The sequence below is a fragment of the Watersipora subatra genome, chromosome 8 (genome assembly GCF_963576615.1).
Source record: "Watersipora subatra chromosome 8, tzWatSuba1.1, whole genome shotgun sequence".
Lineage (NCBI taxonomy): Eukaryota > Metazoa > Bryozoa > Gymnolaemata > Cheilostomatida > Watersiporidae > Watersipora > Watersipora subatra.
In genome coordinates this window covers 39382234-39397054 of record NC_088715.1, presented here as the reverse complement: position 1 = coordinate 39397054, position 14821 = coordinate 39382234, and the positions used below count along the sequence as shown (strand labels likewise).

The 14821-nt window shown below is 34.4% G+C and overlaps 1 protein-coding gene across 1 annotated transcript in view; it reads left to right on the top strand.

Moving 5' to 3' along the window:
• The first annotated feature begins 2892 nt into the window (after nt 1–2892).
• Nucleotides 2893–14821, top strand: part of LOC137402121 (uncharacterized) — a 60891-nt gene continuing 48962 nt past the window's right edge. The window contains exons 1-5 of the mRNA XM_068088586.1: nt 2893–2972; nt 4032–4145; nt 6364–6502; nt 10045–10225; nt 10837–11002. Of these exons, the coding sequence (XP_067944687.1) occupies nt 4082–4145; nt 6364–6502; nt 10045–10225; nt 10837–11002 (550 nt within the window). The 5' untranslated portion in view covers nt 2893–2972; nt 4032–4081. The remainder of the gene's footprint in view (nt 2973–4031; nt 4146–6363; nt 6503–10044; nt 10226–10836; nt 11003–14821) is intronic.

Below are 14821 nucleotides of genomic sequence, written 5' to 3'. Positions count from 1 at the left end.
AGGCTTATAATGCTGAATGCACTACCCAAAACAATCTGATTTATTTGCTTTGATAGGCCAAATGATAGACCTCTTCAAGGGCCATGCACCTCTCCAATGGACTCAACTGGAAATGAGCAAAAAATATTGGACTCGTCTTAAATTATGTATAGTACACCTGCTAATATAGCGTTCTTAAATAGAGGTGGTATGTCTAGAGGTAAGCAATGGAACACCTGCTAGTATAGCGTTCTTAAATAGAAGTGATATGTCTAGAGGTAAGCAATAGAACACCTGCTAATATAGCGTTCTTAAATAGAGGTGATATGTCTAGAGGTAAGCAATGGAAACTTCATAACCTTGACCCTGGTACTTATATCATGGATGAGAGTTGTTCAGAGCTTTGCTGGGGGTCATATGCGTAGTATTTTATATGTGGATACTACCTTGCTTCCTCTTATTCTCACAAGATCTCACAAAACCATTGCATGTTTTACAGTGGACCCCGTCATATGCCATTAGTTCGTTTTGCTGTTAGTATTGTAAAGCGAAAATGCGGTATAGAGGGGTATAGAAACCCGTAGTAATTATCCACTGCAAACCCCCCTAGAAAAACACATCAAAAATTTTATATACGCGCATAGCAAATATTAATGACAAAATAGCATTCTAACTTTAATAATTACTGTTACCTACAGTAACTTTAGTGTATTTAGTGGTTATGCTTTGCAATAAAATGTAACATTACAATGTACAGTACGTACCGTACAGAGCTTTTACCTTCGAGGCAGAAGTATAACATAAACTTTGAATTTAACTTAAATGAATTAAACACTAAACACACACTTATAACTAAGTTTTAGTATGTATTTTACCAAAAGTTTTATTATGTATTTTTTACAAAGCTTTAATTTTGTTATCGTCGTAATCTTTATCACCTGTTTCTAGTTTTGTTTTAACTATAGCTTATAACGAATAATGCTGAACTGAGAGAGCGAGCATCGTATCTCCTTTGAGCGTTGTGAGAGGGATTTCATCGAATAGCATATCGGCATCTTTGTTATTCCAACATATTCAGCACATTGACCACCAGACCAGAAATTTTCGTTGATATCGGCTGATGAAAAAAATGCCGGATGTAGGATACGAAAACATCGTAAGACGAGAAAAACGTAAAACAGGGACATTGTAACTCGGGTGCACTGTATATCCATCCATTGCGAGTATCACATTTGGTTGCAGTAATTCGGCTAGTACACAGTTTCTAGTCTTCTGTTTTATACCTGTACTAATGTCATTAAAATGGAGTTGTCTGTTCTACACATGGACATAGAATACTCATTTTGTTTGTGTTTGATATCTTGAAACTGTTGAGCACTAAAATGTAGCATTACCAAATAATTTGTCAGAATTGAACAAACTAAAGACTGTGTTCCCTTGTTTTTATAACCAAATCTTTTCCGGCACAAAATGAGCTGTTAGCAAAATTCTTATATGAGTAGATAAGGTTTTTGGAATAAATTATTGATACAAACAAATATCCAAAGAAAGCATACTTTAGATTTAGACAAGTAGCGTCTTCAGTTTGCTGAAGAATGGTGTTTTATTCAAATGAAGGGCAAGGAAAGCTAAAAATTACATGAATTGATACAACATATAAAATCTCAGCCAAGCCAGTTTCTCACACATGTCAAAATAACTTGTCAAATGACAGTCTTAATCTTGAGCCAGTTAAATGTTTCATGTTTCTGATTGACATCAAGTTTGAATCATCTTTACATAATTTTTGTCATTTTGTTACGATTTCTGAATTGTATAATTGAGGTGACTATTTATTATGCTATCTATTTATACTATATTTATCGTGCTTCCTTTTTCACGCTGTGCAAACTTCACCAAAACCAGTATTGTACCTATCCAGCTTCTCTTAACCTCATAAATAGTAATAAGTAACCGTACATGACAGATGCTGATCTAGTATATGTTGTTCAGGTAGAGAACCTTTGGTGCGGTTTTGCTCAGAGAATGGAAGCCACCAGCTTGTCGCAATCAGTGATACTATTACTTGATGTAGAGAGTCGTCCAAAGGTCTCATCGAGTACACAGTGAGGTTTTTTATATTGTATGGGTAAAGTTCAAGTTGGATAGTGCAGCCGAGTGGCTAAATGGGCTGCCCTTGACAAACTTATTTTGGTATGATTGGTTGTGATTGAGCATTATAATAGTGCTCTTTGTTATTTCTATATATGTTTCATCCTTTGTTGTATTTAAACTTTACACAAGCAGCCACTGGCTTCTTTGACAAACACACTATCTTACCTAGTTTTGCATGAGATTTTAGAAACATGAACCTTGCTTGCAATACCTGGTATTGCTGGATGTTTAGATACAACACACAACCTTTGTTTGTTTTGCCGGATTTTTCAGATACAACACAATGTATGTAAAAATCTTGTTAAGGGAACCAATTATTGCCGTATGAATTATGTCTGATACAGCGTACTAGTAAAACACCATGCTGATGCTTTGGTGACTTCTTGCTATTATCGGAATACTTATATCTCAATGTTTAATTCTAGAAACATCCTTCTCCAAAGAGTTTCCATAACAAATAATTCTTTCACTTGATTTTAAGCCTGACTCGCTGTAATAAACACATACATGCAAAATTGAGTGTATCATTTAGCTTTTAGACAGCACCAAATAACTGAAGGGCTGCAATCTTGTCTTATAAGTACTTTTATTGATGTCAAGTTATTTATAATAAAAAACTTAAATGGCCCCTTTACTTGGCATTTGAATATAGCTAAAATTGATGGTTGCTATTTTACACATTTGGCTATTTTAGTCATATTACAATTTTAGTGACAGTTACTGTAATGCAAGAAAAAAGTCAAGGAAATTAGGGGTGGATGGCCCTGGTGTCTGCCTTGGTGTATTACGTAGATGGCCCAGTTTAAAGCAGTCAAGCTTGATGGCATAGTCTTACCCAGGTGAGAGTAATAGATTGCATCTACTAAGTAACCTTGCCTTTGAATAGTCACGGCTGTCACACTAGATAATTGCTGATTGAAAAATTCAAACGGTAATTTTAACCTCAAAATTCACTTGCCTTCTGCTTGCTACTCTTTGCAGAACCAATCGTGTCAAGTTAGTACTGTTATAGGCTTAACCTACGGTGTAACATATGTTACCTACTTACCTACGTCTTCTGTATTTTAGATAGGTGTGCGTCAAATGTGTTGGGTGTGTGAGGAAAAGATTTTGTGTTCGGCCTTACTAAGGTTTGGTGTGATTACTTTAGTGTGGCTATATATAGAACTGCTGACTAAGGACGGTGTGATTACTTGAGAGTGGCTATATATAGAATTCGCTGACTAAGGAAGGTGTGATTACTTTAGAGTGGCTATATATAGAACTGCTGACTAAGAAAGGTATGATTACTTTAGAGTGGCTATATATAGAACTGCTGACTAAGGTTTGGTGTGATTACTTTAGAGTCGCTATATATAGAACTGCTGACTAAGGTCTGGTTCAATCCCTTACTGCGAAAGCGCCGAACATGTACTGAATATGACATACAATAGTCATAGAACTGCAGCCAAATTAAAAGTCACTGTTATTGCACCTAAATGCAATGATCAAATATTGTTTCAGCTTCTTAACTCGTTCTGATTAGATGAGGTGAGTAATTGCGCCTAACAAGTCTTGTAATAGGAGAATTCAGGTTTTGCCGGCACAAAAGAGCTAAATTAGTCATGAAAAGATTATTGTTTGTTCCTTTCAAAGCGCAAAAGACATATATGCAGTCTTTTGTTTGCTTACAAAAATTCCAGTCACTTTTGTTAACTAACAAAAAACCTGCCTACATGTGCATACGCGTGTCATAGGTGTGCATATAGCACAGGTAGACGAGGTGGCATTCATCAATTTTTTCTGTTGGCATGTCTGGAGTGTTAATTCATTTTCTTCCGTTTGCTTTATCAACCTAGTTAACAGCTAGCCACACCTTGACTTTCATTTTATGTGTTTACATCTAAAAACTTTGACAGCTAAGGTGAGCAGAAGTTAATTGGGAGAAGAGGTTTGGAGACAAATAAAGATGGAGGGGAAAGGCACCCATGTTCTATTTATTTGTGTCAGCATATCGCTGCTCTACTCCTGCCGTAAGTGTTTAAATTTTTTTTGACCATCTCTGACATTAAGAACTTTATGTAGGATGTGGAGACTTGTCTAATTAATATATTTTATTTATTGCTTATTATTTTTCCGCTAATTGAGAATTGAAAAAGGCAACTATCTATATTTTCACCTTTTGGCTAAAATTTCTCAGCGTATATACCGCGTCTTTAGTTCAAAATTTTTCTTTTTTTAAGTTACTAAAAGCAAATTTTTGATTGATTGCGATAAGATCATCAAGTATGTTCAATATTTTGTTGCAGTTTATATTGAAATTCATCATTCTACATGCTTTATGATTAGGTTTAACTGGTATTAGGAGTGCCATTGACACGAAGTCTGGTGTCTGCAGCCTCTTCTATATTAAAAACAAGTGTACAGTTTGTATTATTGTTCATGCAACACCATTATGGTTGCAGCAGGCATACTTTTGTGACATTTGTGCTGCCACCAAGAATCACGCTGAGGGATTTTAATAGCTAATCTAGTAGAGCATTGATTGGGGGATGCTGCGTGCAGTTATTCAGCCTCATGGCTGGTTTTGTTCATGTTTGCTTCAGACATTTGGAATGAGAACTATTTGGTATCATCGACTCAGTTACCATATTTTTGGGGAGGTCCGATCATTCTGAACAGGTGATAACCTTTTTTTGGAAGACAGTGTCAGTCAATGTTTAGCCAGTACTTGTCTCTCATCAAGGCAACAGCTTTGACAAAACTTATTTGTTGGAGATAACGGATGTATTCAGTTACTCACTTCATCTTTGCTGATGTTCAATACCTATCTTTGTTTTCTACTCAAATCAAATCTCATCATCTCTGAAAAAAATATCTTCTACTTTCAAAGTCAACTTATGAAAGAAGATCAAAGGATGGAGATACTTGATATTGTGCATCGAGTTGTGCAATTATCATCATCGTCAAACTCCAAGTTCTTCGCAATCAGTTTTGACTTCGTGTCTTGACCTTTATGATTCTATCTGTCGCTTTCATCACCCTTCAACTCCTTTGTGAACTTGTTTGCTGTTCATTGTCTTGTTCTTCCCACGAGTTGTGCTATTCTTTTATGAATAGCGGGGATATAAAAGAACCTAAGACGTACTCACCCATTCACTGATATGTTACAATAAATGAAAGGGGGTAAGAGAAGACGTTCGGTTTATTATCATGCATCACTGAAATACTTGGAATATGTGGGTGATTTAGTCAGCCCAGGGGGTTTCTATGTGAGATATTGAGTTGCCTTCCTAATATGCTGTAATTTGCTTCATGACAGCGCTTCTTTTTAAGTTTCTTCTATGGAAATACTTTGTCATATATTGCAATGAGCACTTTCGAGATTGTGCCTAACCATCTGTTCACCATCTGCCTAACCAAAATACACGTTAACAGGTGTATAACTGACACCTGTTAACAATTGTGCCTAACCATCTATAACTGACACCAGTTAACAATTGTGCCTAACCATCTATAACTGACACCAGTTAACAATTGTGCCTAACCATCTATAACTGACACATGTTAACAATTGTGCCTAACCATCTATAACTGACACCAGTTAACAATTGTGCCTAACCATCTATAACTGACACCAGTTAACATTTGTGCCTAACCATCTATAACTGACACCAGTTAACAATTGTGCCTAACCATCTATAACTGACACCTGTTAACAATTGTGTCTAACCATCTATAACTGACACCTGTTAACAATTGTGCCTAACCATCTATAACTGACACCTGTTAACAATTGTGCCTAACCATCTATAGCTGACACCTGTTAACAATTGTGCCTCACCATCTATAACTGACACCAGTTAACAATTGTGCCTAACCATCTATAACTGACACCTGTTAACAATTGTGCCTAACCATCTATAACTGACACCTTTTAACAATTGTGCCTAACCATCTATAACTGACACCAGTTAACAATTGTGCCTAACCATCTATAACTGACACCTGTTAACAGTTGTGCCTCACCATCTATAACTGACACTTGTTAACAATTATCTACATATAACAATGCAACCGCAATCATTCTCTTTTTAGCAACAATTTTGCTAGGAATCGGGTTGCAGACCAAATGCAAAAATTCATGATCTCAATGCAGGAGTAAGGAGGTCTTTTACGCAAAGCACGACATCTGAGCTACAAAATTACTATTACTAGTGGCTTATAAACCCTTCAACACATTATTTTTAGATGGCTTGAATACTCAAGGCAGGTCCTTTGCGCTTGCTTTTTTGGATAGCGAGGTGGAGAGGTGGCAAGATATCCCATTGGAAGTATGGGTAATTAACAGTGGAAGTTCATCAGCAACAGTCACCATATCCGCACCAAGGTGAAACCAAAAGTCTGTCTTTGCGATTTCAGCTGCATATTTTCACCTACTACTGTTTAAATTGTTGGGCACTGATCATTGGCATTCATTTTTAAACTTTAAAGAGTCAAAATTTAAACTGTATTTATTTGCGGTCCTAGAGCGGAGCATATTTAGACTATTTTAAATGCAATCCATACATAAGCAATAGTTGGTGCATTTCTATTGTTCTTCATATTGTAACCTTATGCATAATGGGTGTCCCTGAAATACTCTTATTTTACAGAATAACTGATTTTTTACTGTTAAATCCTCTGCCTTACAGATATTTTACCTCAAGATCCGCGTTTTGACGAGACCTTAGAATATACTTAAAGGTTGACTTGCAACAAAATTCACATTACAGTTATTTGGTATCAAAAGATTCACCATGTCTTACTCTGTTGTGTTGTAAGTGCCAAATATGTGGAAATGTGATTACAAGCTCTTAAAAGCTCAAAAACGAAAAGCCGCCATAGATTAGAATCTCTTTATTTCGATGACGTAACCACGAAATTTGGTTATCGTCTTGTCACATATGTTCTCACGTGAATTGAAAGGCCAATACAAAGCTCAATGTAAAACTTATCGTAGTGCTAGTTTGCGACAAACACTTCGGGTTTTACCGAAGACCCCGTATCAAATATAGATGCTCGCTACTTTACAGTTTTGTTTTGGCCTTGTCTAATTGGCAAGTCGTAATCTGATCATGTGACCCAATACTTCGCAAATAATTTTTGCAGCACTTTTCAATTATCACAGGTGACCAACAGGGCTGCGATTTTTTGTTCGTTTTTTAGCCTTTAAGAGCTTGTTGATGGTTATTCCACCTTTCCACATATTTTGCACCTACAACACAACAGAGTAAGACATGGTGAATCTTTTGATACTAAATAACTGTAATGTGAATTTTGTTGCAAGTCAACCTTTAAGCTTTTTCCTCAGTCATTGAATACTGTTCTAAAACCTATACTAAAGTATTCACTAAATGAACAGTTTAACCCTTTAAACTCTATGACTGCTTCAGAGACATACCTCACTCTTACGTGACTCTTATTAATAATTAAAGTTAAAGTACAGTGAAACCTATGGGAATATAACCTATATAATCTAATGTATTCTATATAATCTAATGTATCCCATGTGATCTGGATGTAACCTATGTGTCTAATGTAACCTATGTGTCTAATGTAACCTATGTAATCTAATATAACCTATGTGATCTAATATAACCTATGTGTCTAATGTAATCTATGTGATCTAATATAACCTATGTGTCTAATGTAACCTATGGGATCTAATATAACCTATGTGATCTAATATAACCTATGAGATCTATTATAACCTACGTAATCTAATATAACCTACGTAATCTAATATAACCTATGCGATCTAATATAACCTATGTGTCTAATGTAACCTATGTAATCTAATATAACCTATGTGATCTAATATAACCTATGTGATCTAATATAACCTATGTGATCTAATGTATTCTATATAATCTAATGTATTCCATGTGATCTAATGTAACCTATGTGTCTAATGTAACCTATGTGATCTAATATAACCTATGTGTCTAATGTAACCTATGTGATCTAATATAACCTATGTGATCTAATATAACCTATGAGATTTATTATAACCTATGTAATCTAATATAACCTCTGTGATCTAATATAACCTATGTGATCTAATGTATTCTATATAATCTAATGTAACCTATGTGATCTAATGTAACCTATGTGTCTAATGTAACCTATGTGATCTAATATAACCTATGTGTCTAATGTAACCTATGTGATCTAATATAACCTATGTGATCTAATATAACCTATGAGATCTATTATAACCTACGTAATCTAATATAACCTAGGTGATATAATATAACCTATGTGATCTAATGTATTCTATATAATCTAATGTATCCCATGTGATCTAATGTAACCTATGTGTCTAATGTAAACTATGTGATCTAATATAACCTATGTGTCTAATGTAACCTATGTGATCTAATATAACCTATGTGATCTAATATAACCTATGTGATCTAATGTATTCTATATAATCTAATGTATTCCATGTGATCTAATGTAACCTATGTGTCTAATGTAACTTATGTGATCTAATATAACCTATGTGTCTAATGTAACCTATGTGATCTAATATAACCTATGTGATCTAATATAACCTATGAGATCTATTATAACCTATGTAATCTAATATAACCTCTGTGATCTAATATAACCTATGTGATCTAATGTATTCAATATAATCTAATGTATCCCATGTGATCTAATGTAACCTATGTGTCTAATGTAACCTATGTGATCTAATATAACCTATGTGTCTAATGTAACCTATGTGATCTAATATAACCTATGTGATCTAATATAACCTATGAGATCTATTATAACCTACGTAATCTAATATAACCTATGTGATCTAATATAACCTATGTGATCTAATGTATTCTATATAATCTAATGTATCCCATGTGATCTAATGTAACCTATGTGTCTAATGTAACCTATGTGATCTAATATAACCTATGTGTCTAATGTAACCTATGTGATCTAATATAACCTATGTGATCTAATATAACCTATGTGATCTAATGTATTCTATATAATCTAATGTATCCCATGTGATCTAATGTAACCTATGTGTCTAATGTAACCTATGTGATCTAATATAACCTATGTGTCTAATGTAACCTATGTGATCTAATATAACCTATGTGATCTAATATAACCTATGTGATCTAATATAACCTATGTGAATTTAATTTGTTCCAAAAGTAGTGTCAGATATTAAAAGCTGTCATGTCCTGGAGCAAATATTTCAATAAGAATATGCTTTACAGTGTTTGTTTCATTCTGCTGCCTAGATGTCTACAATAACTCTTTAATAAATTCTACAGGTAATTACGCGCACAGTTAAAATGTACTATATGAAACTATGTACAAAACTGAATTTAAAAAAATAAACTATACGTAAAAAGTCAAATTAAATAAACACAGTAGTAATCAACAAACGTTGTTCTAATTGCTGCTTTTCTTTAGCAACAAGCAAATGGCTGGTTATATTTGACACTGTGTCGGTGTGGAGTTTGAGGCAGTGAGAGAAATACAGATATACTGTTTCTTAGTTGAGGTGAAGGTCAAACAAACTTACTTTATATGTAAGTTAGTTTGACCTTCGCTTGTTTGTTGGACTTCCTTGTTTGTTTTTACATAATTTTTAATTCTCCCCAATCTCTTCACATAACCTTATTTTTTTCACATCACCTGTTTTGAAAAACTTACAATGTTCTGAATGGAAAATTACCTCGGTAGCAGGATTAAATATTTATTCATATTGTACTTCAAACCCTGAGAAGTTTGTGTGCAGAAGTGAACCTAGCCACTTTCCATGATGCAAGTGCAGAGTAACTGCTCCTTATAACTCTTTAGGTTTGTTATCAAACAGATACTTTCAACTGTGTTTGTAATTCAAGGTCGTCGTCTTACCTTCTATTTTAGAAATCCTAACTTGCTTCGGATGGAATGTACCGGAGACAAAACTGTGACAATCTCCCCTGGAGATCAGCATATGTTTGGAGTGTGTTGGTATGCAAAGATATTCTCTTCTGACAGCAGCATCAACAACAAAGTTATCCGAGTTGACTCCGACCAGGATGTCTCCGTGATGGCAGTAAACAAGGTCTGTATTTAGTCATTAGTCTCTCCAAGAATCTCTTATCCCTGAGAGAGCAGTGAATCAGCATCGTGTATGCTGTTGTATATTTGGCAGCTTAAAATTTGCTGCTTATATCAAATGATGACTCCTTTGGTGAAACGCATTTATTTCACTTCATTAAAAATTAGCTTTTCTGTTTGCTAATGTTGCTACATAAAACCGATGGGAATTGTCCCCAGTAGCTGGCACAACTGATTATGTATGCTAATCAGATATCACTAGCGGCTGTGCGAAACTTTGAGTGATCATTTTGCATTGAAACTATAAAAAAAGACTTTTTTCAAAGGCCAAGTTCCCGAGCCTTCGTGTCACCATGTCTCACGATACCATGGCCTCATGATTCCATGCCTTCATGATCCTATGCCTTCATGTCACCATGCCCTCATGATGCTATGTATCAAAGAGTGCCATCACTGTTTACTCGTCGATGCCTGGACAGGCAGTGTGTGTAACCTAATCGATCTTTTCAAATGCTTATAGATAGCATATATTTTAGTAGTCGCACTCATTTAATAGAACAAAGTTGTTTGTAATTAAAGATAGAAGTTATCTGCTCCTTTTGGGGTCATTTGTAGGAAGCCTTCTCTGGAGATTCTTACCAGATTTTGCCAATATCTTCTCTTGGTACAGCCTACTACCCAACTGTGGCATCGGACAGCAGTGATAAAGCCAATATGTTAGCAGTTGTCTCGACCCAAGATGAGACGTCTGTAACTGTCTCTCTTCCTCTCCATGCAACCGGTATGTCTGACCAGGATGGCTTGATGAGTAAATTGTTCTGATAATCTTTCCTTTAACTCCTTCAATCTTTTTTTAACTGGTGTAATGATTTTAGAAGATATTAGGGTGAATAGTTTAGAACGTCTTTGGGTCAAAGGTCATCAATGATCAAAATTGCTTCAATATGTTTGTATACTTCATACAACGTAAATTTATATATGTGCTAAACATGTATATAAAGTACGACAGTACACACGTGTGTATACAGTATGGTATATGTGCTTTAGCGTACATAAACTATTTATGCTATATTTCCACATATATATATATACATATGTATAGATATGCCTTATTTGTAAATATATCATATATATGCTATATTTGTACATATACCCAATATAGGCTACATTTGTAAACATATTATATATATGCTATATTTGTACATATACAAAATATAGGCTGTGTTTGTACACATTTTATACTTGTCGAATGTCCTGCGTTGCACAGGTATCAAAAACAGCTTATAAACAATAGCAGGTAGTGTAGTTGCCTGCCACTTGCCATTAGCCTGGCACATTTCCAAGGACTAATTTGTGTAAGTTACTATCGGTATTGCTAAACTTACTAATAAGAGCCATGAGAACAAGCTTTAGAGACGTTGCATAATGCAGAGCGCTATGTAACGCTTCTAAAGTTTTAGTGACAGTAAGGCAGAGTGCTATGCGTATTTTAACTGAAATAATGACTCATATCACCTAATGAATTCATTGCATCTCACTCAGCTTAATTGGCTGGGTTATCACCTGGTCTTATAAATATAGATAATAATAATATATTATTATTATCGCACTGAAAATTTATTTTTTTATTTAACATATAACAACATTTACCATTCCAACGTTCAAATGGAATGGTAACTGTTTCTTTTCTGTTTCTTCTAACAAAACATTTTTCTCCCATATCATGAGAAAAGGATCTTGTGCAGTTTAAATAAATTAAGAGAAAAATAAAACAACTGTAAAGTTTTTCAAACTTTTTCAAACAACTGTAACTTTTGAACTTCAAATCATGAGAAAAATGCTTTGTGGTCAAATAAATGAAGAAACAAAATAAAGCAATTATAGAAATGTTTAAATGTGAAGTAATTAGCAAGTAATCGCTAAATTAATTCTGTTTTGCTATGATTACAATAAAATATATTCGGTAATGATACAACTAATACGAACTTAGAAAACAAAATAAAAATCCTGAATATGTTGAATTAATTTCGTGCATAGAACTGTGTATATAAAAAAGGTTACTGTTCCAGCAGAAACCTTGAAAACTTTGAATGCGACCATACTGGTACCTCTCGATACTGGTACAATTGTAAAGATGAGATATTGGACTGTCTTTGTCTAACTGAATGGAGAGAGAATTCGGAGGCTATTCCTACTCGAGATAATACAATTGTCCGCTTGAAAAGCTTTCACCGCGATATAGCAATTGAACCTTGCGAAAAACCGGAAATACAAGTTCACGAAAACACGAAAAGCATTGCATATCATAGAGTTATATAATTTCAATTAATACATCAATTAGAGCGTGCAATTGAAAAAAGGGTGTTTCGAGTATATAGTAAGAGCAATGAATCATTGAAAGCTGTCATAGTCTTGTGTTTAGAGAATTGGATTGCAAACCTGCGGTTGCCATCTTCGTTAGTTCCAGCAGAATTCGAGTTTTTAATTCCAAAATTTTAATAGCTGTAATTGGACATACCGAAGGACAGACAAACTGAGAAATATTTATATAGATATGCTATATTTGTACACAAGCCAAATATATGCAATATTTGTACATTTATATAGATGTATAGATGCTACATTTGTAGATATGTTATTTATGCTATATTTATACATATATTATATATATGTATATATAATATACATATATTATATATATGTATATATAATATACATATATTATATATATGTATATATAATATACATATATTATATATATGTATATATAATATACATGTATATAATATATATTGGACAAAGATATAATATATCTTTATCCAATTTTTCTTTACCGTTGCAAAGGTTATCGTAGAATCTTTAAATAATTCTAGAGGATTCTCTAATGTCAGTCGACAAAGCTTCACTCATCATTCAAGTGTAACCTTTTTAGTTTTTAACAACAAGCTGGGTGCTTTTTAATGGCGCACATGAGTGGTTTGTTGGGTCAAAATACTAGGATAAATGGTTGAGCTTAACAACAGTCTTGAAAAAAACATCTGATGGAGTTTCTGCCTCAACTTTGATTAGTATTCTTGCATGACTTGAACCAGCCCGCATGACTTAAACCAGCCCACAAGACTTAAACCAGCTCGCTTGACTTAAACCCGTCAGCACATGAAGCCTAGACACAATTTTTAACTAGGTCAACTATTAGGACAAGTTATTATCGTACCATGTCAAATATTCCTATCAGGCGATATATGGAATTCTTTTTGGTAACTCGAGTGCATATACTTATCCAGCATCGGACAATCTTAAGATTTTCAAGTGCTTCGTCAGTGACTCGACAATCTTTATTATCACCTACCTACCAGTAATTATGCATACTTGATCATTTACATTCGCCCTAGCCTAAACGCTCATTAGAATAAGAGCTATTGTTATTAGTTATCGATGGATAGTACCGATAGACTGCAAATCAATAGATCCGTGCTTGATCTGGCAGCCTTCCTTAGTTCTCAGTCTCTAGCTCTCAGCCACTCAAACAAGATATCTAACACTTATTAGTGACCGATTAAGGATAAGTCTAACCTGCCACGCTCAGTGAACTTAGATGACTGCCTCCATTAGCTTCTCGACCAAATTTCTATTATGCTATTGTATTCTATTGCCCATTATATAAAATTAGTTTTTAAATTTGTCCGGTTGTTTTTAATACGCATTTAACGCAGTTGTTTTATAAGTTTATTTACAACAACAAGAAAAATGTTTTTTTCAACTGAGTGATGATGGCAGAATTTTGAGAGTTTCCTCAGATAGAAAATGAGAAATGTTGCAATAAATGCAATATATACTGCAATTAAAAAACTAACTGGTGGGCTGTGGCTCCTGTATAAGAATAGGCAGACTGATAGTTTTATTATCTGCAGGTTACACTGAGCTACACTGTGAGCTACACTATGAGCTACATTGTTAGCTACACTATGAGCTACACTATGAGCTACACTATGAGCTACACTATGAGCTACACTGTGAGCTACACTATGAGCTACACTATGAGCTACACTATGAGCAGTGTTGTCATGTTTTTAGCCATTGCTGATATAGTAGAAAAACATTACTAGATAATCAGAGAGAATATAGAACTATAAGAAACAGTAAGATTAGGAATTCTGATTTGACAGTTATCAGCTTTGTGTTATGTAGCTAAACAAACACCCATCTTCATCCGGTATTGTCTTAATGTAGCATTTTTAACTGATAAAGCTTATCTATAAAAAAAGTTTTAAATCTTGTTTTACCTGAAAATCTTTACAAGGATGAAGTCGTCCATTGCTGTTTTACCAAATCTGAGTGGCTAGAAAAATCATAAGAAAGTATGTTACCATCATAAATGATAAATCATAAATGAATTCCTAGATATACACTATTATGTCGGAGGGCTTAAAATATTGCGTAGGTAACTTTATCTTAACATATTGCGTAGGTAACTTTATCTTTTTATGCAATGTGGTACTTGCAAACCGCACTAATTGTTTTTCGCCGCCCGGCGTGTTCGAGCCACTCCCACTGACTCACGGTGAACAAAAAGTGTTGAGCTTCAGGTTTCAAAGGCGAT